Genomic DNA, 15,088 nt, shown 5'->3' with positions numbered 1-15,088 from the left:
ACATTACTTAACCTTTCTGAGTCCTGGTTTCCTTACCTGTCCCTACCTCATAAAATTGTTAGGAATGAAGGAACTTCTGCAAAGCATCATTCCTGACACACAGTAGGAGCTCAGCACATATTAATTACCATTTGACAACCTGTAGTGAGTCAGGTGGATCTTGTCACTGACCCCTGCTGGAGGGACAGACAGGGATGCAGCGTGGGGCCCAGCACACCACCGCCTGCATCACCAACACTTCCTGGGAGGGCTGAGCCAGTGGCCACTGGGGACGCTAGAACTGACACTCTAGAACCAACAGAGCAGGAGGTCCCTGGGTGGCCAGCAGGTGGCGCCTTTGTACCAAAGCCTTCCATTTCTATTGCCTCTTACCAAGGCTCCAAGTCAAATTCTAATCTACATTCCCAGGTCTCTTGGGAGCCTTACTGTCTCTGTTCCTCAATGTCCTCATCTGGAAGATGTACATAAAAATAGCACCACCTCACAGGGTTGCTGTGAAGACTGAGTGGATTAATACAGGTAAAGTGCTTAGCAGAGTGCCTGGCACATAGTAAGTGCTCAATAATGTTAATTACCTCCCCCCCCCCCCCCCAAACCAGTTGGGACCCTTATTGAAAATACAGACTCCTAAGCTCTTCCCCTGTAGATTCTGATTTAGAAAATCTTGGGAGGATCCAGATGTTAGCCAGATAATTCTTATGATGACACAAGCTTGGGAAATACTGGCTTCCAGCTTACCCAATAGCTGCCCTTGGGATGGCAGCTGAAATTCAATTCACCAAGAAATTCCTTTGAGAAAGCACTCCCGATTTCCCCATTTGAAATGATCTTTCCCTCCCTGGGTTTTCCACAGTCTTGTCTCTGAGCTTTTTGTATCAAGTCTGCCTTAGCTTATGCTTGTTTGCAAGTATGTGTGGAAAAGGTCTGGCTCATCTCTAGACCTTTATTTACACCTGGCATATCTGGCACTGACAAGGTGCCCCAAAATGTGTGCTTTTAAATTTAAAATATTCTGGAAAAGCAAGCAACCATTATTTTCAGTGCCTTTGGGAATGTCTGAGGCAATGTGTAGTGGAAATCTGAGCCACAGAGGTAATTACTACTGCATTTCTAGAGGTAACCTATTCAATGGAAGTTCAAATAGGTCCAAACCTATTCAAATATACTTAATGTATTTTGAAAACTGTTCCGTGGTCCATTTCCTAGGATGGAAGGGGTTACATAAATAGGATTAATGGTTCTGTGTAGGTTTCTCTTCAAAATACTCAAGGTTAGGGTGGAAAGAAGCTGCCACCCACAGAGATGATGCCAAGGGCCAAGGCTGGGCCAGAGGGAATGTGCGCTTAGTAAACGGACAGTGAGCCAGTGAGCCAGTGAGTGAATACCTACTACCAAGGCTACCTAATCCCAAGGGATCAAATTCATTCCCCAAACTGTAGACCCTGGCCAGCCCTCATTGGCAGCCAGAAGGTATGGTGTTTCAGGGGACTCCAGACTCCATACCCAGACCCTCTACTCCTTGCTGAATATTCTTTGCTAAATTTTGCCAATGGTAGCACAAAAGTGAGGTGGGCGGTGGATGACTTGGTCTAAATCGCACTTCTGCTTCAGTGCTGAGGGTCCCACCGCTCCTTGGAATGTCCCGAGCACACCCAAAGGACAAGCCCAGATTGCAGGCCAGGAGCCTGAGGGAACCTCCATGTCTGGGCAACACTGCTATAAACGTGGGGGCTTGTCCCGCAATCAGAGGTCAGAAAGGCTAAAGGCACACATTACTTCTGATTTCTCACTGTGTCTGAGGCAGCTGAACCGACAGAGAGGCCCCTGGAATATATTTTCACTTTTCTACATCACCAGGCATTATCTTTCTCTTCATCTCAGTTTCTCCATCAAACAAGGAGAATAGCAAATGGTACCCTCTGCAAGCTAGCCTTTGCCCTCTCATGGCTGAGTCTGTTTAAGCTGGAAGAGAAGTACAGACCGAGTGTGAATGTGCTCCCACTTCTTTGGTTGAGCTCCTATCAAGGGGCAAGCTCTTTACCCCAAGTGCAGAAGAATCAGCTGGCATCTGTGCGTGTCAGATTGCTCCTGCCCCTGGGAGAGACGTGGGGAAGAGGGATGAAAGCCAGGCCAGCCGAGGCCTTCTTACGTTTTCTCTCAACATTTTCCATCCAGCTTGCCAACTCGCATTTCCACGCTAAGTATGGTATTCTGCCCACTGGTGCTGCTGCCCGGCCTCTCCCAGGCTTGGCTGCCTCCTACCCCACTCCCGCACCCTCGCACAAACTTGCCCAAGGCTTAACATCTAAACATAAGACATTTCTCCGCATGTCCACGCATGCCCACACTGCCTGGACCCAGCAACTTGTTCTAGAATAAATGTGAAACGTTGCAGCTCAAAGGGCTATTGTAAGGCTGTGATCGGTGAGGCCACAGACACGGGCTACTCTTGCCTGGAAGTGGGGAGGTAAGCTTAGACGGGGGCTGAAAACCGATTGTAAGATACAAATTCTAAGACACAAATGCAGCTTTTCTTTGGATCGTTTACAGTTCCACAGAATTGCTGAAGTTTAGATGCTGGAAGGACTTAATAATTAGAAAATCACAGCTTGGCAGTAACAGGACCAGACTCCAGCTCTCCTGAATTGTAGGGTTTGTTCCACAACACCTAGTTGTATGTTAAATGCTCACAAAATAATTTTAAGTGAAAAAATAAAAAAGACCATGACACAGGAAAAGTCAATGTATCATACTATTAAGTCCCAATTATACAGCACAATGCCTGACATATATTATTCCATTTAATCCCCACATCATTCATAAAGCAGCTTATATCCTCTGTGTACAGATAATAACACTAAGGATAGGCAAAGCTGAGTTACTTATTCAAGGCCACACAACAGGTAAGAGGCAGAGCTGGATTGACGGGAGATTTATTGGACTCACTTTGGACTCTGTGCTTTTAACCCACCGAAGCCATCACAGAGAGAGGAGAGAAGGTCACACCTCAAGCCTGGGGAGGCCTCACTGGCCTCACCCTTCCTGGGAAGGAAGGTGTTGGTAGAGTCCCCTCCAAAGGACAGAGAGTCCTGACGCTCAAGATGAGCAATTCAAGGATGCTGAAGGCTATTTCACAATAGCTCTAAAGATTTCAGATGCACATGCCCTTTGATCTAGCACACACACACTTCCAGGAATTCACCCTACAGACGTACATAGGAGTGAGAAGATGCAAGTACAAGGTTACAAACGCTGCTTATTTGTAAAAGCAAAGGCCTGGAAACTGTGAAACCGCCTTTCAAAAGAAGACTGCTTGAGTAAACTGTGGTTTATGCATGGAAGGAAATTCCACGGGCAGGGTGAACGAGGAGGGCCAGCTACTGGTATGTTCACAGCAGTTCATACCAAGGTGAATTGTTGAATGAAAAGAAGCAAGACACAGGATAGTGGATATGAGTTAGCTTTGTGTGAAAATGTGGGAAATATTTTTAAAAAATATATGGTTATAGGGGCGCCTGGGTGGCTCAGTCGGTTAAGCGGCTGACTTCGGCTCAGGTCATGATCTCGCGGTCAGTGAGTTCAAGCCCCGCATCGGGCTCTGTGCTGACAGCTCAGAGCCTGGAGCCTGTTTCAGATTCTGTGTCTCCCTCTCTCTGACCCTCCCCTGTTCATGCTCTGTCTCTCTCTGTCTCAAAAATAAACGTTAAAAAAATTAAAAAAAAATATATGGTTATATTTTCATAAAGAAACTTTGGAAGGATACAAACAATAAAATAAATAAAAATGGTTACTGGTGGCAGTGGTGGGGGCTATGCGGGACAGGGGTTGGAACGAACTCTCCATTGTGTATTTTCTCACATTTTTTTAAATGTGATTGTATAACATTAACAAATTCTGATTAAAAAATAAAGGAAAGGAGGGGCGCCTGGGTGGCTCAGTCGGTTAAGCATCTGACTCTTGACTTCAGCTTAGGTCATGATCTCACAGTTTGTGAGTTCAAGCCCCTTATAGGGCTCCGTGCTGGCAGTGAGGAGCCTGCTTGGGATTCTCTCTCTCTCCCTCTCTCTCTGCCCCTCACCTGCTCATTCTTACTCTCTAAAATAAATAAATAAACTTAAAAAGAAAAAGGAAAGGAAACTGAAAAACACAGACACCTCTGCAGAGGACACCTGGCTTACTGAGAACAATATATGCATTTGTGTGTGTGTGTGTGTGTGTGTGTGTGTGTGTGTGTGCATGTGCACCTGTGTGTGGGTGTGTGCACACGCATGGTCAGTGGCTCAGAGGTGAGACAAGTGGAGGATGGGGACTAGAGGAACCATGGATCCCAGGAAGCCTTGGTGGGAGGTCATGTGATACATGCCTCCGCCCATGTACAACTCAGCCCAGGAAGCACTACTCTCTGCTGAGGGAGCAGTGGAGAACACAAGCAGGCATGTATGGGGCATGCAGGGCACAGGAGGAGGACAGGAGCAAGGGTTACGCTCCCGCATCCTGAGCCCCCAGCCCTGGGCCCCTCTTCTTTTGAAGGCCATTCAGGAAGTTGCTGTGTCCCTCCCCTTCCACTCCAAAGCTACCTCTAGGTGAGAATGTCCCTGAACGAAAGGAGCCTACAGGTAACCTTGGCCCTTTCACAGAGAGGTGAGGGTGAAAAGGGGGCAGGGGTCCTCAGAGATCCGCCAATTTGTTATGGCAGTGAACAGGGTTGCTGTGGGCTGCTGGTCATGGGTTAGGGCCACAGGTGAGCACAGATCTGCTGTTCTGAGTGGGCGACACCCGGCCACGTGGGCTGGGGAGTGTCCTTCATGTCATAGGCCCGCCTGCAGGGCTCTCCATTTCCAGGCAGAGGGGTTTGGGTGTGGGCACACACAAGGGGCCCCCAGCAAACCACTCACATTTCCAGGACCATGACGATGTTGGCCTTTTCTTCAAAGGCATCCACACACTGGACCAGCTTGGGGTGGTGGAGGCAGTTCATAATGCTGATCTCCTGCCGGATATTCTCTTTCTCTTTTGCTGAATATGCCTTGAAGAATTTCCCTGCCCAGATTTTTCCAGTTTTCTTTTCTACAAGTCGAAAGACCTGTCCAAATTTCCCACTGGAAATGAAAGGAGGAGGAGAGGAAAGGCAAATTTAGCCAAGCTTTCCACTAAATTGGGGCTGACAAATGGTGGCCTGTGGGACAAATCTAGCCCACCTCTTTTTAGAAATAAAATTTTATTGGGATGCAGCCACACCCATTGGTGCGCACACTGTCTACGGCCACTTTTGTGCTTCAGTGGCAGAGTGGTAGCTGCGACAGAGAGCATATGGCCCACAAAACCTAAGCTACCCATTTTCTGGCCCTTTATAGAAAAGTCTGCCGGTCCCTGCTCTGGATCATGAAGGGTTCCTCTAACACAGAAAAACCTCCTCTCCCTCACCTGTCACCCCAGCCTGTGCCTGGCCCCGCATCCCTGCCCAAACACTGCCCAGGTTTGCTGTTCTTTCGGGGCCATCACTTCCTTGGGCTGAGGCTTCCACCCTGGCTGGTGGGCTTCTCTCCCCTTCCCCGAAGACAGACCCATGAAGTTGGGTGGAGACAGTCCTCCCCAACTACAGAGAACTTCCGAGTGGCTGCTTTCCTTCTGCTCCACTGCTCAGCACTGGTCCCCTGGACACGGCCCAGGAAGGCCCCTGCCGTCCACTGCAGGGGAGGAGAGTGAGGTATTCCTCTGACACAGCTCCTCCCGACAGAGCAGGCTCCTTGTGCAGAACTGTTGAGGCTGGTGTCACTCCTTTCTTCCCCAGGAACTTGCTAGAAATCAAACCTGAGCCCTGTCCCCTTTTCTTCCATCCTGCTCCTATAGGGATAGTTAGCAGGAGACAGTCGGCCCTGGGTGCTGCTGCTGGAGGGGACGGTGTGGCTGTGATGAGGGCTCAGGGTTGGGGTCTCCACACTCCAGGGGAGAGCCAGAGCTAATAGTGTGGGCCAGATTCATAGAGTGAGCAGCTGTGCCTTTCAGCGGTGTGCATTTTACGGATGCATTAAAGCTACGGTTGCTGAACAGTGAGACTGGTCAGGCTTGACTGACTCCTGCAGATGACATGGAAGGTAGCCTCGGACAGTCTGACCCAGACCCAGTCACCTTATCAGCCTGGTTGGAGTAACGCACAGGAAAGGCAGGGCTTGCTCAAGCCTCTCATGGAGTTGAGTCGGTTGCACAAGAAGCTCCTAAGAGCGCCCTGGCTGAGGTTGCCCTCTTGGGGTGCTGACCCAGGTCAGCACCTCCTGCTTCTGCAGGGGGCCTCAGCGTGGGAAGCTGGCAGAACCCAGGAAAAGATGGGAAGACAAGGCACGGAATTTAATGATGGGATCTGCGCCACCCCCACTCTGGGGGCCCCAAAGGCACTTCCTGCACCACTTACGAGCCTAGTCTCTCTTCGATGTCGTAGAAGTCAGACACTTTGTGTTCAGTATTGACAATCACCGTCCGGTAGTCGACCTCAGGTTCCTTCTCATCTGCAGGGTGGGGCGGGGTGAGTGTGAGCCATCCGATTCCTCGCTCGCCCCCCTCCCCGCCTCGAGTCTACCTGAGGACAGGTGGCCAGCACTCACCATCATCTGACACCTCCACTTCGTCCTTTGGCTCTGGGGGTGGAAGGAGATGGGGAGAGATACAGAGGACACAGTGATTAGTACTGAAGACGCATTGAGAGTGAAACATGCTGGGGCCTTCATCACGCCTCAGCCTTCCCAGGCCCAAGACCACCAAGCCCAGAGCTGTGGGCACGGCTAGGCGGTGGGTCAGTCTGCTCTGCAGCCAGGCCACGGACACATGGACACACCAGCAGGCCCTGGCCTCCTCACCCCACCGAGCAGCTTCCCCCCCGGCTCTTGCTTCCATCCCTTCCTCTGTGACCTCGTGGTCCCCTGGACACAGCCTTCTTCACAGACCTTCCAGGCTCCAACTTTCAGAACCCACACATGACTGTGACAGCCCCTTTCTGCTCTCGCTTGAAAGTCAGCAACATAAATTGCTCCTAGTGTCAAATCTATTTATCCATTTGATGGTTAATGGTACATGGGATTCCAGCCCTGGACCAGGTATCTTGCCAGGTATTGTGGGCATACAACCAAAATACACAGAAGGCATGATCTCTCCTTTCTTGGGGCTCACAATTTAGTGGGGAGGCGAAACCACATATCCTAGAAATATCCATTACAAGTGTTCTATAATCAAGCACATGATATCAAAGTACAAATATACATATACATATGTAGGAAGTTGACATGAAATGAGGCAATTATAAAGTCAGAGCAATTATTCTGGGAAGAAGGAGCCCTCGAGTTGGGTCTTAAAGGAAATGCTGGAACACAACAGGGAGGTGGGTGAGGTCACACAGTGAAACCAGCAGGTGTTAAGAGGGCGAGAAGGGACATAAGCAGCACATACTGGCTGCTCATATGGATGTATCAGACAAGAATGGCAGGGTGGGGAGGGGGCGTGAGGGGACAGGCAGGTGACCACCAAACACATCCACTTCAGAGCTGCAGGCTTTCCTTTGGCATAGGTTTGTCCCTATCAGGCCACTATGGCTTCTTGACTTTGGCCAAGTACCTTTCCCTTTCTGGGCCCCAGTATCCTCATCTGTAAAAGAAGGGAGTTGTACTTATAGGTGATTTCTAGGGTCCTTGGCTAGCTCTGGATGCCATGTTCTGTGACATGCTTTATGCTCCTCAGTCATGATGTGGGCTGTGGTCCACTGGCAGAGGGAGCCAATGTTGGTTTCCTGAGACAGAACAAAGACCTAAGAAAAGTTGGAGAAGGAGGACAGAGATTTTACCAGTGCAAGTGTGTGTGTGTGTGTGTGTGTGTGTGTGAGAGAGAGAGAGAGAGAGAGAGAGAGTAAGACTTGGGGGGACAGAGTGTGTGACAGGGGACAGCATGTGGGTGAATCCCCCAGGAGCTGTGATGTGTTTAGGGTCCTTACAATGCTGTTGATGAAGCTTAGCTTTAAACAACTAAACAGAAGTGAGACGGAGAAGAATAGTCTGTCGCAGGAAGGAAAATGCCCCGGAAACATTTAGTAATAAGATAGATGGGAACCCTCAGATCCATGGTGGGGTTTCACAGATAGCGCCAGGACAGGAGTCTAACTGGCCAAGTCTTCTAACTCGCATATTTGAGAGTGGAGAATGACCATGTCAGTTCACAGATGATCAGAACACATCTGGGAACAACACCTGGAAGGCATGATGGAGTCACATTTCAGAGAGAATGGAATCATTCAGCCTTCTGGGGCGGACAAGCCCCAGGGCATCTGGTGAGAACCCAAGTGTGGGAGCCCCGTCCCTCAACTTACTGCTCTGGCCAACAGAATGCTGTCACGGGTCGGGGGTCTGGATCGGGGTGCGGGGAATGCACTGGCCACAAGCAGGTATTATTCCTCTGCTCTCAGCAGAGCCTGGGGCCATCTGCTCCTGGAACCAGGGCTTTCGGCACTTAGGAAGTCGCCCTGGGGCTGGAGAGGTATGGAAAGCCACTGAAAGAGCTGCCGTGTGAAGATGGTCAGAAATGGTTAGGCCTCTCTGGTTAGGGAAAAATGTCTGTAGCAGCTATGATTTTAAAAAAAATCACAATGGCCAAGGGTAAGATTAAGGTTATAGACTTTTACCAACTAATAAGTACTATAACTGGAGAGAACAATTTAGTGTTATGCCTCACATAGGAGGAAGGCGGTAGGCATATGGAACTCACATCTCGAGATGTACCATAAGGATAATAAATAGGCTTAACAGACGTTTAGGTCAGTTCAACAACGGCACTTCAGACAGGGCTGTAAGGGAAGCAAGGGGTTCAAGTCAATGACGAAGGATGGTGTCACTGGCTGGGCCTTGGAGATAAAATACTAACAATGATAACAACATTTACTGTCAGGGAGGCCCAGCGTACTGGTCCATGGTACTCCTGTCTGAGAGAGCGCTTCACCCGTTCCCATGCCACTCACCGGGGTGTGCAATGGACAGCAGGACGAGAGAGGAAGGAGAAGGCAGACTTCCCTGGCCTGGCATCTTTAGGAGGAGCTGTCTGTACGTCCCTAGTGAAGGAGCATCAGCCGTGCTGTGAGCCCATAAGGGGCTTTCCAATGGCCTGGCACCAGGGGCATCTTCCAGATGGCCCTGGAGAGGGCATGCAGTTCTAGAACTGGCCTCTCCCAGTGTCTCAGACACCAGTTAGAGATTACACAGCTGGCCTTCTTGCTCGCACCACAAACACCACACCTGCCCTTCACCTCTGCCTTATTTTCCCTTGGCAATTAAGATGCAGAATGTTCTCCTGATGCTATGGTTGTGGGGACCTAGGCCATTCTCAGGGAATTCACGACCTTATTTCCTGGCTCACTGCTACCACACAAATCTTCCTCTGTTTGAAACAGGCCAAGACTCCTGGCTGAAATATTTCCCTTCTTCCTTTTCCTTCTCACTCTGCCTCCATTCTGCTTGGAGGGGGAAGCGGCCACAAGGAGAGGGGCAGGATAGGAGGTGGGGAAAGGCCACGGTTCAATCAGCCAAGTTCAGTTACAAAGGTCTGTAGTAACAGCAGAGGTGAGCCACTCGGTTTCCATCTCTCCACCACAGAAGGAGCTGCGGCTGGAGGAACTTCAACAAGACATTTAGAAACTATTCAGAAAGAGCTATGAGATCCAAGAGCTAAGCACAAGAACTATTTGGAAGATGGTTCTGAGATATTTCTGCAAATAGATGAGTCTCATTTCCCTGGAGTAGTGTCTGAGACAAGACCAGATGAGCACTGGGGACCCTCACGTGGCAGGCCTCTAGGGAGTCCCTTGGACTGAGCTGTCCATGGCTGAGGGCCGTCACACACCTGGTGCGCACTAGAGGGCACCCCAGCCCCAGAGAGGCGTCTATAGCCCCCGACCGGGTGAGCAGCGCTATTTGGCTCATCTCTGGCCCTCAGGGGCTCTACATCTCTAATTGCCCTCAGGCTTGCAAGGAAGCCCCAACTCTGCAAGAAGCCTTTCTCACAGCTGTTTTGCTAACAACTATATATTCTAGAACAAATTAGGATCAGGAGCAAGGACAGAGTGGATTTAAGACTTACAGTATGGATAGATAGGGTGGGGCAGAGATGAAGGCCTGGCTGGGATGGGAGAGAATGCTGTCTTGGGGGCAGTGCTTCTGCTTACCCAGGTTTGGGGAGACAGGGAGGGGAGCTGGCTGGGTTGGGGATTCTAGTCTGAGGGGCGGCTCTGATTAAGAAGGCCACTGAAGCTGGGTGGGGACACCTGTGCTTTGTCCTGTACCACCTGGAATAGTGCCAGAACACAGGAGGAGTGCAGAGGAGTGCAGAGCACTGTGTGAGTGAATGTAGCGTGAGGGTCAGGCGCTTAGCAGGGACAGAATGGAGAGGTCAGGATGAAGCAGAAAACCCAGGCTGCTAAGGCAGAGGCAGGAGGAGTACTGGTGGCAGTGGGGAAGGCGAGAGCCCACATAAGCTGCACTTAGTGAAGGGAGGGTTCAGTAGCCCTGCCGTTATGATGACCACCGTACCCCACAGGCTCCCTAGAGAGGAGCTGCCATGACCACCTTTCCCATCCCTCCTCTACACGCACACACATGTGTGCACACACACCACACTTCTCTGAGACTCATTTCCCTTTTAAGGTGGACAGAGATGACCTACCCAGGTTATAACTAAAAGCATCTGACCAGTGCACAGAGGTCTTCACTCGGAACATCCCTACACCCCACCCTCCCACCCCCTCCACCCTCTGCCCCTCAGGCCTAATGCTTGGCAACTGTTCTGTCCTCCGCCCCCCCATCCCTCCCCCCCCCCCACCCCAGCCATCCAGCTGGCCCTGAGCGGTGGGAGCAGCATCCAGTCTGGAAGCCCTGGGTGGCCTGGACCCCTCCTCTGGCTTGCAGGCTATTTTTGCATTTCCTTTTGTCTGCTCTCAGCCAGGAGGGGCCCTAGGGGGAGAATTGAGGACCACAGTGGGATTTGGCTGGCTGTAGGGGAAGAAGGGAAAGGCCACCTGCCCAGAGCCTGGTGGTCCTCGCCCTTGTCCCCACACACTCTCCCTACAGGCCTGGGAGCTGCTGTCCTGGCCTCCTGGGAGCCACACCTTGCAGCTCTGAGGGCCTCTGTCCTCTGCATGGGCTTCATCAGGGATTCTACCATTTCTCCTGGTGTCTGCCATAGGGGCCCTGGACACTTTCCTTCGATCTAGGGAACATCTCACTGCAATGCTGTCTCTTCCCTTGTCACTTTTCAAGAGGTAGGGAGTGTTCTTGAACAAAGCAATATGCTACAAACATAAAACTGAATGCCTGTCCTGGCACCCCTACGCTAACCTGCCTGCTCCCCACAAAGAAGATCAAAGGGCGCAGATGGCAGTTTTGTTACCTGCTTCCCTCAGCAGACATTTTGAGCAGCTAGTGGGCAGGAGCCCCAGGACAGCTGCCTGGAGTGCTCAGCAGGGCCATCCTGGGGGGCCCGGATCCATGCCCTGTGGCTCCATGTCCCAGAGCTCAGGGGTAAAGGCCCCCAAGATAGGGCTGCACTGGCAATCTTGTAAATTTGGAGTGTTTTCCACTGGCATCCTCCAAATTTCTTTCTGGAGCCCTCTTTTAATATGAAAGTAAAATGGGGCACCTGGGTGGCTCAGTCGGTTGAGTGTCCAACTTCAGCTCAGGTCATGATCTCGTGGTTCATGGGTTCGAGCCCCACGTTGGCCTCTGTGCTGACAGCTCAGAGCCTGGAGGCTGTTTCATGGATTCTGTGTCTCCCTCTCTCTCTGCCCCTTCCCCGCTCGTTCTCTCTCTCTCTCTCTCTCTCTCTCTCTCAAAAAATAAATAAAACATTTAAAAAATAATAATATAAAAGTAAAGAGTTCATGTCTATTTTATATCTAATATTTTCACTAAAGAGGGGCATCAAACTATAATGGCAGTTCCATATTCGTGATGCCTCTGGTCGCGTGGGGACTTCAGACTGGCCCTGTCCAGCTCCCTGTCCTTCACTTTCCCCTCTTCTCTAAGCCTCACACCCTTAAGCTCTCCCTCTCCCAGTGCCCTTTCCCTTGGTGTCCCTCCACCCTCTTCCCTGCCCCCCCCCCACCTCTTCTCCACCTTACACTCACGGCACTCTTCTTCTTTTCACATTGAACTTCCTGAAATAATATTCCACACTCCTGGCCTCTCTTCTCCCACTTATTCCTTAACCCCAGGGCAACCATTTTCCACCCTGTGGAAACGCTTTGGACTTTCCTCTCAAAGATCGCTGAATATCAAAGGGATAAATCCCTGAGTCCTCATCTCTTTCTGTATTTAGCACTGCTGCTGTTCACGGAGCCCTCTCTGCAATCTGTGTTTCTTCAACGCGGCTCCAGCTTCTGTTTCTCTCTGCCTCATCCTTCCTTCTGGCCTTGCAGGATTCTTCATCTCGGTATCCGCATTGACTTTCTCTACCACTCTCAGTGACTTCATTGAGCCCATGGCTTCAATAATCAATTAAATATATATAGCGAAACCCCCAAATCTGTAGTTCTGGCATAAACCCTTCTCCTGAGCTCTAGATTCAGCCAGTCAGCAGTCTGAAGACGCCTGGATATCCCTTAGACACCTCATCTGCACGGGACTGGGACCAGAACTTGCATCTTCTCCAGGACATCCGGCTGCCTAATGTCCAAGTCCCTGGGAGGCAACCTGACCTCTTCCTTCAGTTTAACCAAAGGACTACAGGCTTCAGGTCAGACAGCTTACCATTTACATTACATGCTTTGGGATCTTGGGCAAGTTGCTTCATCCCTGTAAACCTCATTTCTCCTATCTGTAAAACGGGGGTAGTAACTATCTACTTCAGTGAGTTAGATGCATAAAATGATGCATGTAAAGTGCTCAACACACTGTTAGCATATAGCAAGTGCTTGATATATGTTAGCCACCAAGAACTATGATAATAAATGCCTCTTAAATTTGTATTCGGTTACCCAAGCTAGGAACTGGAAGTCACCCTGAACTCTTCTCATTTTTCCTTCAATTCTACCCAAAAAGTCATTGAGAATAGTCAGTTCTACCTGTTGAGGGTTTAGTTCATGCCCTTACCTATCCCTCACCTGGAATGCACCACAGAAGCCCAACTGGTAGCTCGCTGACTCCAATGTCACCCCCCCACTTCCACTTGGGTACTTCCCAAACTGTCACACACATCTGAATCCATGGGGGTGGATCATGTTGAAATGAAGGTTCAGAAGGGACCAGAGGAATGGAGGGGCGAAGGGTCTGCATTTCCAGCAAATCCCAGGATCCCAAGACTCTGGTCTAGACCACACTTTGAGTAGCAAAACTCTACTCTTTCTCCAATTCTCTTTCTAAAAAAACAGATGTGGGGCGCCTGGGTGGCTCAGTTGGTTAAGTGTCTGACCTTTGACTTTGGCTCAGGTCACGATCTTGTAGTTTGTGAGGTTGAGCCCCACGTTGGGCTCTGCACTGATAGCATGCAGTCTGCTTGGGATTCTCTCTCTCCTCTCTCTCTGCCCCTCCCCTGCGCATGCGCGCTCTCTCTCTCTCAAGATAAACTTAAAAAAATAAATAAATAAATAAAACTAGATGTGATCATATCAATCCCCTGCCTGGAATCTTTGATCAACTTCTCAATTTCACCTGAACTGCCCCTTCAGGGTTGCCTTCTTCTGTTCTGCCTTGCACAGCATATGCCCTGGCCACACACAAGCTCCTCAAAATGCCATGCATTTCCATCACTTTGCACCTTTGGACACGCTGCTTTCTCTGGGAGGAATGCCTCTCCCTATTTCCCGCCTTTTGGAAGCCCGTTCCTTTTTCCAAGACTCAGCATATGTGTCAACTCTTCTAGGAAGCCTTATTCAACCTGCATGGCAAACTCAATCATGCTTTCTGCTGTGTCTCCTTTGTTTACATCACTATAATCTCATGTATCCCCTCTCATTATAGCTACTGTCTACACAGCTGTGCTCCTAGTTAAGATTTTAAGCCCCTTGTCTAATTTGTCTTTGTGTCCCTAGAACCTGGCACTGAGTAGACAGTGCAAGAGAAGGAGGGAGGCGGGTGCAGGGGGAAGCTGAAACTTCAGGCCCATCTGAACTCCCGCCTTCCAGGTCTTTGCTCCTGATTAACACACTGTTACCCCCTGGTGGCAGTGTACCAAAACTGCTGGTTCAGTGAGTTTTGAAGGTCAAAGGTACTTCTAAAGGATGGATCAGCATCACAGCCCTGGAAATCAAGATCCCCAAAGACTCTGCCAGCCATCATTGATGTCTTTCAGTTCTCAGTACCCCTCTCAGTACAGGTTTCTACGGGCACAAGGTAAGTCACACAAACTTACTTCAAGCCAGTGATAAAGCGGAAGATAGCCTACCCTCTGGTTTCTCTCCCACTGCTGTGAGTTCAGACTCCTGGCTTGGCTCACTGGTTCCGTACACGTTGATTGCACGCACACGGAACTTATACTCTCGGTCTGGCAGCAGGTCCTGGACGTTAAAAGATGTGCTGCGGCATGTGGCTAGTTCCTTCCACGTTTTGTCCACTGAGTCCCAGATTTCGACGCTGTAGGACTGCACGGCACTGCCCCCATCATATGAGGAGCCATACCAGGATAGGGTCAACGAGGAGCTCCGGATGTCAGAGGCGCACGGTGTACCGGCCGGGGGGTCTGGCTTGTCTGGGGACAGAGAAGCACAACATCACACAAGCCTTCAGGATTACGGGGCGGGGGGGGGGGGGGAAGAATTGCACAGAAAGAACATTCCTGAATTAGCTTTGTCTTGGGGGAGAAGCCTATAGATCCCCAGCTTCCAGCCCTGGTCCTGGCTTTCCTGACCTCATCTACACAATCACACCTATGTAAAAACACACCTACACGAAAAGCCACATGAAAACCTACTTGCTGGAAAAATAACCCTCCTTTTTTGGCTAGTTTTCCAGTCTACAAGTCATGATTTCCTGTACTCTGCCTCAGTCATAAACATATTTCTTTGAGTAAACAGATCTAGGAAGCTGCCCAGAAGGCGTGGACTGCTTCCCATCAAAAATATGTTTTGAGA

The 15,088-nt window shown here is 50.1% G+C and overlaps 1 protein-coding gene across 1 annotated transcript in view; it reads right to left on the bottom strand.

Moving 5' to 3' along the window:
- Positions 1-15,088, bottom strand: part of MYLK (myosin light chain kinase) — a 179,846-nt gene that overhangs the window by 28,665 nt on the left and 136,093 nt on the right. Inside the window, 4 exon segments of the mRNA XM_030330671.2 lie at positions 4,896-5,099; positions 6,410-6,503; positions 6,600-6,632; positions 14,404-14,706. Coding sequence (XP_030186531.1) covers positions 4,896-5,099; positions 6,410-6,503; positions 6,600-6,632; positions 14,404-14,706 — 634 coding nt within the window.

Source organism: Lynx canadensis, chromosome C2 (assembly GCF_007474595.2).
Source record: "Lynx canadensis isolate LIC74 chromosome C2, mLynCan4.pri.v2, whole genome shotgun sequence".
NCBI classification, from domain to species: domain Eukaryota; kingdom Metazoa; phylum Chordata; class Mammalia; order Carnivora; family Felidae; genus Lynx; species Lynx canadensis.
Note: the sequence above shows the minus strand (reverse complement) of the source record. Positions and strands in the feature narration are given on the sequence as shown.